Raw genomic sequence first — 14,603 nt, forward strand, 5'->3', positions numbered from 1 at the left:
CTATTTGAAATAAAAACTTTCCATTCGGTAATCCTCTAAATTCCTTCGAAAATTCGAAAACTGCTTGCGTATATGCTTTTCTTGTCCAGTATGTTCGATACTGTAAAATGTAAATTGCTAAACACGAAGACGATGTCTACTTAACAAATAAAAGCCATCTTTATTGAGAATTCTCTTTTTTTATGAACTAAATTTTGTATCTGAGTCCTAACTACGAGTATTCCTGCAAATCTCTGCTCTAGAAATGCAAAAGGTTTATAATTTGATTCTTCTGTCCTGGCGCCACAAGACGTGCATTTCCACTATTTCACCTTCTCCCTTCCTGAGCATTTTCAATTGAAAACCTAATTAAACAGTACGATTGCAAGTACCATTAATCTCTTAGGATATTCTCTCAAAACAATAGTCACCGCGCATTCCTCTTATCCATTAATTGATATTATTGTTAGGATATTTATGTAATATTAATTAATCAGTGCGTTGTTATTTAATAGGTCTTCATCAGTTTGCTTTCTATTAATTAGTACTTAATAATTATTTAATATATGTTTACTGTATATTCAGTTAATAGCTATCTATCCTTTTATCATTTCATTCATATAAAACTCGAAATTTTTCTCATTTAACGAGAAATAAAATTGTTAAAGAAGTTGTTGAAAAATTCTACAACTGTTTCTTAATTCGTAACTTTATCCTGTTTCCATATACTAATCATTCTTTATATTATTCATTTTCTGCATATTAATTATTTTTTATCCCTAAGAACTACGTTTTAGTCGATGAATAGAAAATTTACAAAAGTTCTGTTCAATATCACCACTCATGAAACGTGATACCCACTCTATTTATCCTCAATTGTCCTCCCACTCATTTCAAAACTTCAAATATTCTTAACCATCTTCAAACTATATTAATCCCTCCCTCCGCTCACTTTCTCAATACATGGCATTTTTTCGAGGTGCGGAAGCCATCTGAGAGTCTGTCATAATCTTCTGTAACTCTTCAATACCTATACTTGCGCATCACATACTTGTGATGTGCAAATTCAGTACAGAACTGTATATAGGTGCTGTCCCAAATCGGATATAAAATATAATTTCATTTGGGATCGCATAATTTCTTGCTATCGCAAAATCTCTTATAAATTATGTTTAATTTATAAAAAACACTATATTATCTGATTATCTGCTATAAAAACAAAAGTATCTATTACCTAAATCACCGTGTAAAATTATTTTTAGATCCGTCTCTTAAACTATCAAACTTTTCATTCTCTCATCAGTTCTAATAAATAGTATAAATAATTTCAATAACCTTGAACTTACATCACTTTAGAAGAATTACACGGATGACCAGCTTTGAGATAATTATAAACGTTTTCTAGAATGGATTTTGATGAAATCCCCCTTACATTAAAATAAAGATCATAAAAATCTCCTGGGCTGTATTGTCGTGGAGAAGATTCCATTGAAGCACAGAACCTGCTCAGTACATTGATTACATCCTTTTCTGTGCCGCCAACTGGAATTTGGGGAATGAAATACTGCAAGCCGTTCCATCTATCTGTGTCATCTGGAAAAAACGATCGTTATTCAGCATAATTTCGCATAAGATCCAGTAGACGTATTGCTTATATTTATTTATAAGTTAAAATTATACTGTCCATGGATGCACTTAGAATTATCAACGTAGTGAAAATATTAACTTACAATAATAGGACTTGTGTTCCTTGTCCTTCAGCAACTTCATAAATATGGCTATTTTTATTACTGCTTTCACTCCTTCATGAGTATTGTGATGAATTTCAGATTTGCTTGTACATACAATGGTATGAAGAATCTCGCCTTTATTAAGAATTGGGCACGAAAATCTATCTTGAATCATTTGTGGAATTCTGAAAGGCTATAAAATTTTTAAAAAAAATTATTATTGAGTTCTCAAAATATTATTGCATTAATACAAAATTATTATTAATATTACTATTATCGTAGAATAAAATAGCGGTTCAAAGAATTTTATTGAATGAATATTAGACATTGGCTGTAATTTTATTTGGATAAAAAAAAATAAGTTAATTTTATGAGAAAATAAATAATCTTGACATTTAGCTTACGCTGTTCAGAGAGAACATTGCTTCAATGAGATCATCGCTTTTATTATTGTAAAGGCAAACTGCCAGATTCTGCAGCAGCAACTTGCTGGGTATTCGAGGTTTACCATCATCTAGGAATGTTTCACAATTAGGTGTTACGTCAGTCTGCAAACATCAATGAAACTTAAATAAATAAAGATATGACTTGTAGTTCATAATTATTTGGTTTAACAAACTAGATTTTGATATAAATAATAAATGACACTTAACATGCAAATTAGATTATCTAAGGATTAGATAATTTCAATAAACTTGAACTGACGTTTATGAATTTTTTGAAGATATCTTTAGACGATTATCTAAGGATATCTAAGACAGTCTAATCCCCAAGTTCCATTATAGACATAATAAGAGTTAGTGAGAGGAAATGGACAGAAAATGAAAAAATCTAAAGAGGTAATTTTATCTGTTCAGAACGTGATAAGCACACACCAGGTGTTGGAGTAACATGAAAAAAAATTCTAAATGAATTCTATTGGCCTGTAAATGAAAGAATTATACGAATCAAAATTGCAGGAAAACCTTTGGACATTCGTATCCTTCGATTTATATGCGTTCAATTCGAAGTTATTGGTTCCTTGTTTACTTTTTTTTACCTGCGTGTACATTCCGTTTGGAGTCACATAAAGTGTCTCCAAAATACATTCTTTCCTATGTATTCGTTTCAAAATATGCAGAACCGACTGCATATTTCAATATCACTGCATTTTTTCTGTATATTCGAAGCCATTGGTGAAGAGATTTAAGAATTCTGTACAAAAAGGTACAAAAGGTTATATTCTGATCATTGTTATTGTAGACTTAAATATAAAAGTTGGATCCACGGGAAGAGGAGTATCCCTAGCAAATGGCAACTTTGGGTGTAAAGGTATAAATGTAATGGTATAAATGACAGGGATATACGGCTAATTGAGTTTTGTGTGCAAAATGATCGGAAAACAATACCTTCTTTAAACAGCCCAAAAGTCGATAGTATACTTACGAAAGCCCAGATGTTAAAATCAGAAAACCATCAGAAAAATAGTAATATGAAAAGAAAATAAAAAAACGTACCAACAACAGAAATAGACCACATTCCAGTTGTTGAAAATTAAATGCAAGATTAAAAGACTTTAGGGGTGGAAATAAAGAACCTCGTTCGGATTTCATTTACCTAAAGACCGGCTCGATTAAAAATAAAGTGCAACAAAAATTAAAATTATTTTGAAAACATTAGAAAATTTAACTTAGAATATGAAATAGAAGCTGATAACAACCTGAAATAGAAAGAATACAAAATTTCAAGGAGACTGTTCGAGGTGCGTCCTATGAGTCTTTTTTTTTTGGGGGTGGGGGAGCCAAAAAAGATCTCAAAACAGAAGACAATTAATGAATGAAATTATAATATATCTGTTCCACAAAAAGGAGGAAAGCAAAAATTAAACCCGAATACAAATCTGTAAACAAAAAAAAAATAAATACATCATGCAGAAAGGCAAAAGAAACATGGCTTAGCTATTGTTCACCAATGCATCTTTTGCCGTGCTTCTTTCAAGAATAAATACCAAAAAATAAAAGAAATGACAAACAAGAAAAATTAATTATCAACTAAACTTTTCATTCCAGAGCATTCAGTGATGGCAAAATGTTATTTGAAACTGAAAAAAGGTGAGATGAATGCATTTCAGATCTTTTCAGAGATGAGGGAGGAAAAATAATATTCGCTATGCGATGATGAAGATGATACTGTATACTGTATTAATTGCTGAGAGAGAGAGAGAGAGAGAGAGAGAGAGAGAGAGAGAGAAGATTGGTAAAAAAAATAATAGAACAAATAGATATACAAATAAAAAGAGAATATGGCCTAACAGTAAATTCAAAAAAGAAATTATGATTATTATAGTTAGCAGATAAAATCTATCCCAAAGTTAAAAATTAAATTATTTATTAGAATAAATCAAATATTACATTTATTAAGGACATTTAATCCGAAAGGATTGAAATCCAGATGAGAGACTAGAAGAATAGAAATTGCAAAATTAACCTTTAACAAAATGAAAAACATAATAACATCAAGATAAAGAAGGGGCGGAGGAGGAGAACAAGATTAGGAATAATTAACTTCTTTCTAGATATGAGCGTAGAGAAGAGAACTGAAGATCTCATGGGTTAAAATGAACAGAAATAAAGATGTTTGGAGATGATGGGCACTGAAATAAACTACCATACGAGTACAAAAATCCTATATGAGTCATACTCTGAGGTGTTCGAAACTATTTATTAGAGAAAATAATTGAGGAAAAGCGAAAAAAGAAGATAACAGATCAGTAAAAACATAAAACGGCTCTTGATAACTGGCTGAACTATCCAGAGAGCAAGAGAGTAGCCCAACTCAGAAATGTATGAAGATCCATAATATCAACCTCCTGATGAGATGACACCGGTTAGAATAGGAGATTTTAAAAGTGATATATTTGAAATGGATTACAATGCAAACGAATACGACATCGTTATGAAAAAGGGTCCATAATGCTTTATTCAGTTGCCTTTTCTGATTGATTCCACTACAGAAAGCACTCACAACCGTTAACAAGAAAATTCATCGTTGATGAAGCGAAGTATTTAACTTCGGCTAATGCAGTTTGTCTTGTAGATTTATCCACATAGACATAACCTTCTACTGAGCATATACACCAAAGAAGAACAACGTACAATTATTCGATTTTGGGGTTGATGAAACAGGCGAAGAAATTCATCGAAGGATTACAGCACATTATGGGAATAGTGGGTTTTTTCCTTTTTCTTTTTTTCAGGCTGAGATGATGCAAGTGGGTTTACATGCTCAAAAACGACCGAACAAGTATCACTAGGGTAGTGCGATCGTGGTGTTTATTCAATTAATGAGATTCTGAAAACACCTTCCAACTTATTCCACACCAGTTTGCCGATGTGGAATAAGTTGGAAATACCGGCCAGTTTGCATATCGATTATGTTTACACATGGCCGATGTGCAAATCAATCAGATTGGTCATGGCTGCGCCTTGTGATGTCATCCACAGCGGATTTGATTTTCATGAAGTGTTTCTGCATAATGGAGAAATCTGCCAAATTCACAGAAGAGAGGAAAGTAACGACTTCCTAAGGCTCGCCTCTTCTCACTAAACTTGAATCGACTATGAACTACAGAACAAATAGATTTTGCAAAAATAACAACGTACCTTGTCCTTAAAAAAGTTCAAGATAAGTGATGTGCACTTTTCTGGAATCCACAAAGACCAGTTCTTTACAGGAAAAGAGCATGGCGGTGATTCGTACATTTCATAATATATAAGGAAAAAATTAAAATAAGAATTGTGAGGACCGCGAATAACGAGTATTACTGAAGCAAGTGATCAAGGTTGATCTAGCTTTGAAACATGAATAAATACCAACGACAGAACGAAATATTCTTACCATGTCGAAGAGATAGGCAAGGAACCATTGACATCTACCATAAATTACCAACAAGCGCCGACCTTGCTGAGTTGCGGTGAGAGTCGATGCAGCCAAGACTATGAGGGCGTTTAATTATTCTGATAATTACGTGTGTTCTCTACCAGTTTGCCTGTTTTGAGGGATGAAAAACTGAGTTTTTCCAGAGGAGAGAAAAGCTTACTTTCACCTTCGTGTGACACCATCTAGAGCTCCCAACTGAAGGAAACAGAACATTGTCGTTTCTGATTGTCATCGATATGAGAAAACAGTGATGCTCACTTACTATGAAATAAACAATGAGTATATGAGAATTTTTTTGTCTGCTAAAACCTTCCGTCGAAAGCTGAAACATGTAATGGAATTTGTCAGTCCATGTTTACCCCACCTGGTCGGGTAAACATGGACTGACAAATCACAGTTCACAATATTTCTTCATAATGGTAGGACCAGAGCGTGAAGATGGTCCCTTAAAGCATTGTATCCTGAATATATCCTGTTGCTGGATCCTGCATCTCTATCACGTACATTACTAGGATTGTCATGATTGTTTCCGGCTAAGTTAGTTCTCATATAATAGCTCAATTCTGGCTGGACGAATTTTATTTAAGTTTGACCATATAGTGGCAAAATTAAACAAAATAATTCAAGATAGCAGAAGAAGTGTATATGCGACCACAGAAAATATGCCACTACAACAACAGAAACGGCCCCGAGTCCTGCGCGGCCCACACTCACCGTTCTACAGCGGCGGTAAGGCACCGAGTGTGGCCAGGGATGCTAAGAATCTCGCAGATGAAAACAGGCCGCCTCTTAAATCTATGAAAATGGTAATCGGTACACCCAATACTCGAACTTTGGCAAGAGACTACAGAATAGATTTATTAATCAAAGAACTAACCAATATCAATATCAACTTGGATATCCTGCTAGTGAATGAAACAAAAAGATTGAAAGAACTGACAGCAAGATGGTACAATGGCTCACAAATACTCCTTGGAGCATCTTCAAACAATGACAAACAAGGCGGAGTGGGCTTCATTGTTAAATCTAAGCTCATCAAGTCGATCCTTTCTTGTAACATCATTTCTGAAAGAATGGGTGTACTCGTAATTGGAATAGAGAACAATATAACAATAAAATTAATATCCTGCTATGCTCCAACATCTGTAGCTGATAATCAAGAAATAGAAAATTTTACATGAATTTTGAACAGGCATTAAATTACAAGTCAACAAACACATTCGTTGGCAGTGACTTTAATGCCAAAATAGGATGTGGAAAAGAAGATGAAAAGTTTATATGACCACATGGCCTAGGAGAAAGAAGTAGAAGAGGAGAAAGATTAACTGAATTTGCTGCAGCTGAACAACTCTTTATCATGAACACTTTTTGCAACAAACGCCTAGGAAGAAGATGGACTTGGCAATCACCGAATGGAGACACAAAAAATGAAATTGACTACATTTTAACAGACTGTAAAAGACTGGTACATAATGTTGGTGCAATAGGCGAAACATACTTCAACATAGATTCTGACCACAGACTCCTCAGAGCCATTATAAGAATAGACCACAAAAAAGAACAACATAATCAGGGCAACATCAAACCATAAAAGACAACCGAACAAATAGACTACCACAAGTTCAAGAAGTACATAGAAGAGACCGAATGGACTATTAAAAACTGTTACATAAATAATGACTATATTGACTTTATTAATAAATTCAACAGTGCAAGAAAAAAATCAGAAATTCCTGTGAAACAAAAAAAAAAAAAAAGAGAACGACTCTCACCTCAAACTATAGAACTACTGAAAAAGAGAAAAGAACTGAAAAAATCTGAAGAAAATTTTCTAGAATAGAAAATCATCTTTAAATTACTAAGGAAAAGAATTCCAGAAGACTACAAAGCTTTCAGGATACAAAAACTAAGAGAAGTAGTGCAGGCAAAAACCAGCCTGAAAAAAATAGAGAAAGACTTAAATTTTAAACAGTCAATTCCATCTGCTTTACAGAATCAAAATGGAGAAAAACATACTAATAGAAAAAGGATAGAAGAAATTGTGCAGAATTTTTATAATTATCACTATGCAACTAAGTGCCAAGTTTCAGAACCTATCATTCCAAAACTAAGCAATATACCAGATGTACTTCCAGAAGAAATAGAACATGCCCTTAAGAAAATGAGTTAAGGAAAAGCCTCAGGAATTGATCATGTTAAGGCTGAAGAAATCCAACAAGGTGGACCAATTCTTTTCAAAGCCTTGGCTGCCAGATTCACCTGGTACTTCAAAGAAAGAAAAATTCCAGAAGAATGGAAAACCTCAAAAACCATACTTCTGTTCAAAAAATAGAACAAGGAAGACATAAAAAACTATCGTCCAATCTGTCTACTCTCTCACATATATAAGATCATGAACAGAGTAATACTGAGCAGAATCCAAAACACTCTAGAAGACAACTCCAGCAGAGAGCAGGCAGGATTCAGAAGAGGCTTCTCCACAATAGATAATATCCAGGTCATTTCACAATTAACAGAAAAATGCAGAGAATACCGAATCCCTCTATGTTTCCTCTTTATTGATTTTAAAAAAGTATTTGATACCATAGAACACAATGCAATCATTAGTGCCTTACTGGAAATAAATGTGGACCCTACTTATATCCACATGATAAAAGAAATTAACAAAAATCAGACCACACAAATAACCCTATTTGATCAACCTATAAATATAGATATAAAGAGAGAGGTCCGCCAAGGCGATGTGATCTCCCCGAATCTATTTACCAGCACTTTAGAATACATTCTGAACAAAATAGACCTAAACGGAGGAATAAGCATAGGTAGTGAAAAGCTACAAATTCTTATGTTTGCTGATGATCTGATCTAGTACTGATATCCCACAACTCAAAAGACCTAGAAGAAATGGGCGAAAAAGTATACACAAACAGCAGTAAAATAGGCTTAGAAATGAATCTAGAAAAAACAAAATGGATCAAAAACATCTACACAAGTGACAGTGACCTATGTATTGATAACATCCCTATAGAACAAGTTGACTCATACAAGTACTTAGGACAAACAATAAAAATTAATAACGATTTATCTGAAGAACTAGCAAAAAGAAAGAAAGCTGCATGGCTATCATTCAACAGACTAAAAGAAACACTTACTGATCCAAATCTTGACATCTCTCCGAAGGCAAAACTATTTAATAGTGATATTCTACCATCGACCGCGCGGTTAGCCTAGTGGTTTTGCGCTTCGCAACCATATGCCTAGGGAAGGAGTGTCCCAGGTTCGATTCCCGTTGTAGACGTGAGGAATTTGAGGATCTTCCTCAGGCATAGCCAAGTTAGCCGGTCTTGGGCGCGGTCAGTAGGGCTTTTTCCGCCAGTTTATCTGGCGTTTTTCATCCCGCAAACAGGCAAACCGGCCCCGTGAACATACGCCTCAACAGTCAAAAATATATCTCCCCCCCAGCGGCAGACCAGGCGACGGGTCGGTTGGGAGTACTACTAACAAGAAGTCGCATCTAAGTAACACGCAGACCCTGCATAGGAAGCGGGAATAACGCGTAGAAGAAGAGTGATATTCTACCATCACTCACATATGGATCAGAAACATGGAACACGACAAGAAAAGAAGAAGAGACTCTCAGAAGAACTCAGAATAGCAATAGAACGCAGGATTTGTAACATCAGCAGAATGGAACATGTTAGAAACACGGAACTAAGAAAGAGATCAGGCATAAAAGATGTGGTAACTGCAGTATATGAAAGCAAGATGAGATGGGCAGGTCACATAGCCAGACTCAGGGATAACAGATGGACATATAGAATACTCAACTGGCAACCAAGAATAAAGAGAAAATCAGGAAGATCACCTACAAGATGGGAAAATCCACTAGTGAAATTTATGGGTATAACATGGAAGAGAGAGGCTCAAGATTGAGATCGTTGGAGGCATCTTTGTGACCTGCACTCATGGAGAAATCCTGAGTGAAACACGGGTCCATCAAGGTAATCAAGGTAATTGAAGATAACAGTAACTTTGCTTTTTCTGGACAAAGTTTAATGAAATATCATCTATAAAATCTCAATCAAAATTTATTTGCCACTTCCATTTTTATGTAAATCCTAACAACAAATATTGTAAACGTATATTGACATACTGGTCAATGAAACTTAGAAACTTTTATTTCATACCATGTTGGACCTCCTTCAGCCAGAATTACCACACACATATGCGGTTTGGCAAAGATTTCCACAAGGTACTGGACTGAATCTACGTCAACAACATATCAGGCATTCACCAGACAGTCCATTAACTGGCACAGTTTTCACGGAAAAGGACATTGCTCCCGGATCTGCATTTCTAACATATGCATTTTCGATGGGATTCAGATTCAAGCTTGGGGTGGCCAGGAAAGATGGTGGAAGTCATTGTCATTTTCGCTGAATCACTGCTGAACAAATCTTGAACGATGGAGAGTAGCATTGTCTTCCATGAAAAAACGCCACCTGATGGGATAAAAGTCAATATTGCAGGATGGACTTGATAGACAATAACGTTCAGATATTCCTTGGAGGACACCAGACCTTTCGGCAATATCACGGGACAAGTTCCCTACCAACAGAACATGCCCCACACCTTACACCACCTCCAGAACCTTGAGTGGTGTTTACAAGGCAAGCTGGGTTCGTTGTTTCATGGAGCTCACGACAATATATATGCAAACCGTCGGTACAGAACAAGATGTCCCGTGACTAGTCGCTCTACATGACGTTTTTCCAGTCTTCCAGTATCCGTACGATGTTCCTGACACCACTATAGACAAATCTCCATGTTCTTCGCAGAAATCAATGGTTTACGTATAGACATGCGAGTGTCAATACCGATCCTCTTCAATTCCCTGTGAAGTGAAGTATCTCACCTTTTGAGAAACCAGTCAGCTCTACTGTTTTCAAAATCATGCTCCATCCAGTCAGACGGGCACACGCAACCAGCCCTTTATCGAACTCCGAAAGATCCTTTGTTTTTTCCCATTGTGATCAACACTATTGAAAATTACTGACCAGCATCATTTTTAACTAGTTGTCCAGAACGTGTGACTCACGTCACCAAGTATTTTCCATATATGCTGCATAAGTAATGTTTACGCACATCTGCATGAAAGATTGTAATTCAGTGGCCGATAAATGTACAGTTTACACTGTCGGTTGACTGACAGTTAGATAATCCGGAAACTCTGCTCTAGAGATTAGCTGTGATACTTTTGCATGACACTACAAGCCACCTATAATGGTATGGATCTCACATTGCATTATGAAATTCATCAACCACCTGAATCCATGTATGTATGCCCACGGTGGGATTCGAACCCATATCCTGCTTGTTGGGGAGTGGATACGATACGATAAAATTACACTCGGCCAGCCAGGCCAATGATATGGTAAGTGAATAAACTGTGCAAGTGGACCTAAAACCTTTTGGATCAATTGTTAGAATAATGAATGATGCGTAGCTACAAAAATGTTATGGACTTTTTTTAATGTTCATCCGCCGTTCTGTATGCGTGTTGAACTGAACTTGTTTCCTTCAAATAAATATTTATGATCGCAGCAAGCAAGAAATTCATCAGCTTTTCAAAGTTTTGAAATTCCTACCCATATTGTTTTCATCGTTTGGTATCATTTAAATGAAGAACGGGTCTGGCTATTAAGTTCGTTAATTATCTGTGGTACTTTCTAGGAGGAAAGACCATTGTCTGCTCTATTGATTATAGCTATCCTTATGAAGCGAACACAGACAGACAATAGGATTATCAAAATATATCTGGGCATAGTGAAGAATTTCTGTACATGTAATGCAATAATACGATGTTATACGGCAGTAGTACGAGCGTTAGGGGGATGAGTACTGCATTAAAGATTTGTTTTGTTTCTCATATAGAACATAGAATTGTGTCAAAAATCATTATTTAATATGGCAAGAAGCATTAATATGTGAAACACAATTAATGAAACAAGTTATTCAGTACATCACTTACAATGCAATATCCTTGCAATATTTACAATCTAACACAAAATAATATCCTTTCGAAATATTTCCTAATGAATACAGTGTCGATACTAATACAGCTTAATGGTCGATTGTAGACAAAGTAAGAATAATAAAAAGACCACTCACTTGTATTGCAGCTTCTTCTGTCGTAGTATTGGACGCTATGATTTCGAATATTGAATTTTGCAGAGCAGAAATGACAATCCGCTTCAAAATGACGCTTTCCGGAGTTTCTTCAGGACGAAAACAGTGAGTGATGAGTGTACTGTTTTCGACAGAGAATAACACAGGATATTTCGTGATCATACGTATCATTTTCGACTTATAATCGATCGCCGAATTCTGTATGATTAGCAAGTCTCGAACCTTAAAAAGGGAAATGAAGTAATATTTGAGAACATGTTTTTTTTTTTTTTACATAAAGTCTAGACACTTGGTAACATGGAATTGATGAGCTGTGTTAATTATTATTAATTCATGTAGAAATAACTGATCTCTGTACTAGTTAAAAATGTAACTGTTAATATTCGAATTATGAAAATCTCACCTGCAGCTGCAGATCGCATTTATTGACGAGGGTAAAAACAGCTAGTCCGCTGATTTCTTCCGCTTTAGGCTTAAAAGGATCACTCTTGTTGATCGTATTTTCATCCATCATTAATTCCATGTCGTTTATAATTTTAAAGGAATAGTCGTAATGACGATTAGGTTGAAATCCTAGTTTATCTAATTCTGAAAAAACAGAAAGAAATCCATATTATTTTATCACATAAATTCCTCACTGGTAGTGAATTCTTATTTTTATTTCCGATAACATGTTGTAAATAATAAACATTTCTTATATCCACTCACCTACTGCACAGGTTTTGGAGCACATTGAACTCTTGACCTCAGATGCTTGATCTCCAAGGCTTTCAGATATGTCATTCTCAGCATCTTTAAAGACTGGGACTGTGGAGAAAAAAAATGCTTTGGTAAGATTACAATCGACTGCTCAAACATAAATTAATTTGGCTGCTGCAAATAAGACCTGGAGAATAATGAAGTCCATTTTCATACTAATCAATTGATTAATTAGCCTATGATGATAAACCATATAGGCAAACAGGCACCATCTTATTGAAACAAGTTATTTCTATTGGTTGAAAGTATTTTTGTTTATCAATTGCATGTATTATCTGTTTGGATTGTCTTTATCGTGTCTTTTGCAGGATGAAAAGCATTATTTTACGAAAGGAAAAATTTTGTCGTATCCATATGATGTCGGAAAATCGCCTTCAATTGAAAAAATCCTGTGAAGGTTTCTTCATGTCTTAAGACAGAATTCGAACCTGTCTTTACAATGAAAACACAAATGTCGCGCTCTGCCTTGGTAAAAGCATCCCTTTATTTACTAAGATTTATGATTCAAGAACTTAAGTTGAATGTTAGCATTCGATATCTAACATTCAACTTACGTTCTTGAATCAATATATCAATATATGATCTTTTTTTCAATGAACAGTATTAAAAACTCTGCTATGCTATAATGGTTTTTTTTTTTTCAAATTACAATAATTTTGTGTTAGGTTTGGCATTTTACAAAATCTAGTTTTATTTTAACAAAGCGGAATATGAATAATAAAAAAAAGTCTGAAAGGAAATCTTATGTAAAACTAGTGTATATTTGATAAATCAATCTGCTAAGTGAATATTTAATATTCACTTAGTAGATGCCATCTAGCAGTAATAAAATGAAAATTAAAAATAAAAACTTCACTTCTGGTCTTGCTTCGTTGATCAAGAATTTCTTCAGTTCATACACATGCTAAACAAAACTTGTCTTTTATCATGTCTCATGGCATGACACGAAACGACCAGTCTTTTTCATGAATGGCCTCGTATGCTACACAGGTGATCGGGCATTTTAGGGTTTTTTTGTTAATTCAAAATTGGCGATATCTGTATCAGTTTTGATATCATTATTTTATAAATCAATTATAATAAATTTTTTACTTGTAATATTTGCGTTTCATTAAGCAAGCTCACCTCTTGTTATATTGTATATATTGCAAGAAAATATTCATCATCGCGCGCGCGCGTGTGTGTGTGTGTTCGTGCGTGCCAAACAAGGCAAGGAGGAGGAGGAGGAGGAGGAGGAGGAGATCAGGTAATATTCAAGCAAGGGTAGTGCAAGTCAACTGAACAGAATTGCAACTATGTACAATACTGAAAATGGAGGGGGAGTTAAAAAATTTACAGTCAGTTATCAATCCGTTCATACAATTATAGCACAACGGGAGTATTCCATACAAACTCTAACGGCTGCCATTAAAAGACCGAAACACAAGCATAAAAGGAAATCTAAGAAACACTCAGGTATACTTATCAGGCCGTGGTTTCAAAAGTTCTTGGCCTAACAATGAAAAAACGAATTTATAATTACGAAATTATTGTTATTTTTCAACATAATCTCCCTTAAGCCTAATACATTTATTCCAGCGATGCTTCAGCGCCATTATCCCGTCCCTGTAGTGGTTCTCAGTAAGACCTGCAAAATACCCCTCTACAGCTGCAATCACCTCTTGACTCGCAAACGAAACGCAAATCAGAGAGGAAGAGTTTTAGTTTTGGGAAGAGATAGAAGTCAGAAGGAGCCAAATCTAGGGAATAGGATGGATGTTCCAACAATTCATAGTGCAGGTCTCTTAATTTTCCAATTGCCAAAACACCTTTGTGGGTGGGTGCATTGTACTGATGAAAGATCATTTTTTTCTTCTGCAAACCGGGTCTTTTCTCACGAATTTTTTCATCTAGTCTGGTTAAAAGATCGGAATAATATTCCCCGGTTGTTGTTTTACCCTTTTCAAAATAATTAATAAAAAAATGCCTTTAGCATCCTAAAACACCGACGCTTGTCTTTTTGACACTGAACAACCGGCTTCTGTCCAG

The 14,603-nt window shown here is 35.1% G+C and overlaps 1 protein-coding gene across 1 annotated transcript in view; it reads right to left on the reverse strand.

Annotated features, from left to right (window-relative positions):
- LOC150095449 (apolipophorins-like) overlaps positions 1 to 14,603 on the reverse strand; it is a 153,222-nt gene that overhangs the window by 21,550 nt on the left and 117,069 nt on the right. Inside the window, exons 2-7 of the mRNA XM_090410680.1 lie at positions 12,525 to 12,623; positions 12,220 to 12,404; positions 11,799 to 12,038; positions 2,114 to 2,257; positions 1,710 to 1,902; positions 1,326 to 1,572 (exon numbers count right to left, since the gene is read on the reverse strand). Of these exons, the coding sequence (XP_090266806.1) occupies positions 1,326 to 1,572; positions 1,710 to 1,902; positions 2,114 to 2,257; positions 11,799 to 12,038; positions 12,220 to 12,404; positions 12,525 to 12,549 (1,034 nt within the window). The 5' untranslated portion in view covers positions 12,550 to 12,623. The remainder of the gene's footprint in view (positions 1 to 1,325; positions 1,573 to 1,709; positions 1,903 to 2,113; positions 2,258 to 11,798; positions 12,039 to 12,219; positions 12,405 to 12,524; positions 12,624 to 14,603) is intronic.

Source organism: Typopeltis vanoorti, chromosome 20 (assembly GCF_054136105.1).
Source record: "Typopeltis vanoorti isolate ZY-2024b chromosome 20, IOZ_Tvanoo_1.0, whole genome shotgun sequence".
Taxonomy (NCBI): domain Eukaryota; kingdom Metazoa; phylum Arthropoda; class Arachnida; order Uropygi; family Thelyphonidae; genus Typopeltis; species Typopeltis vanoorti.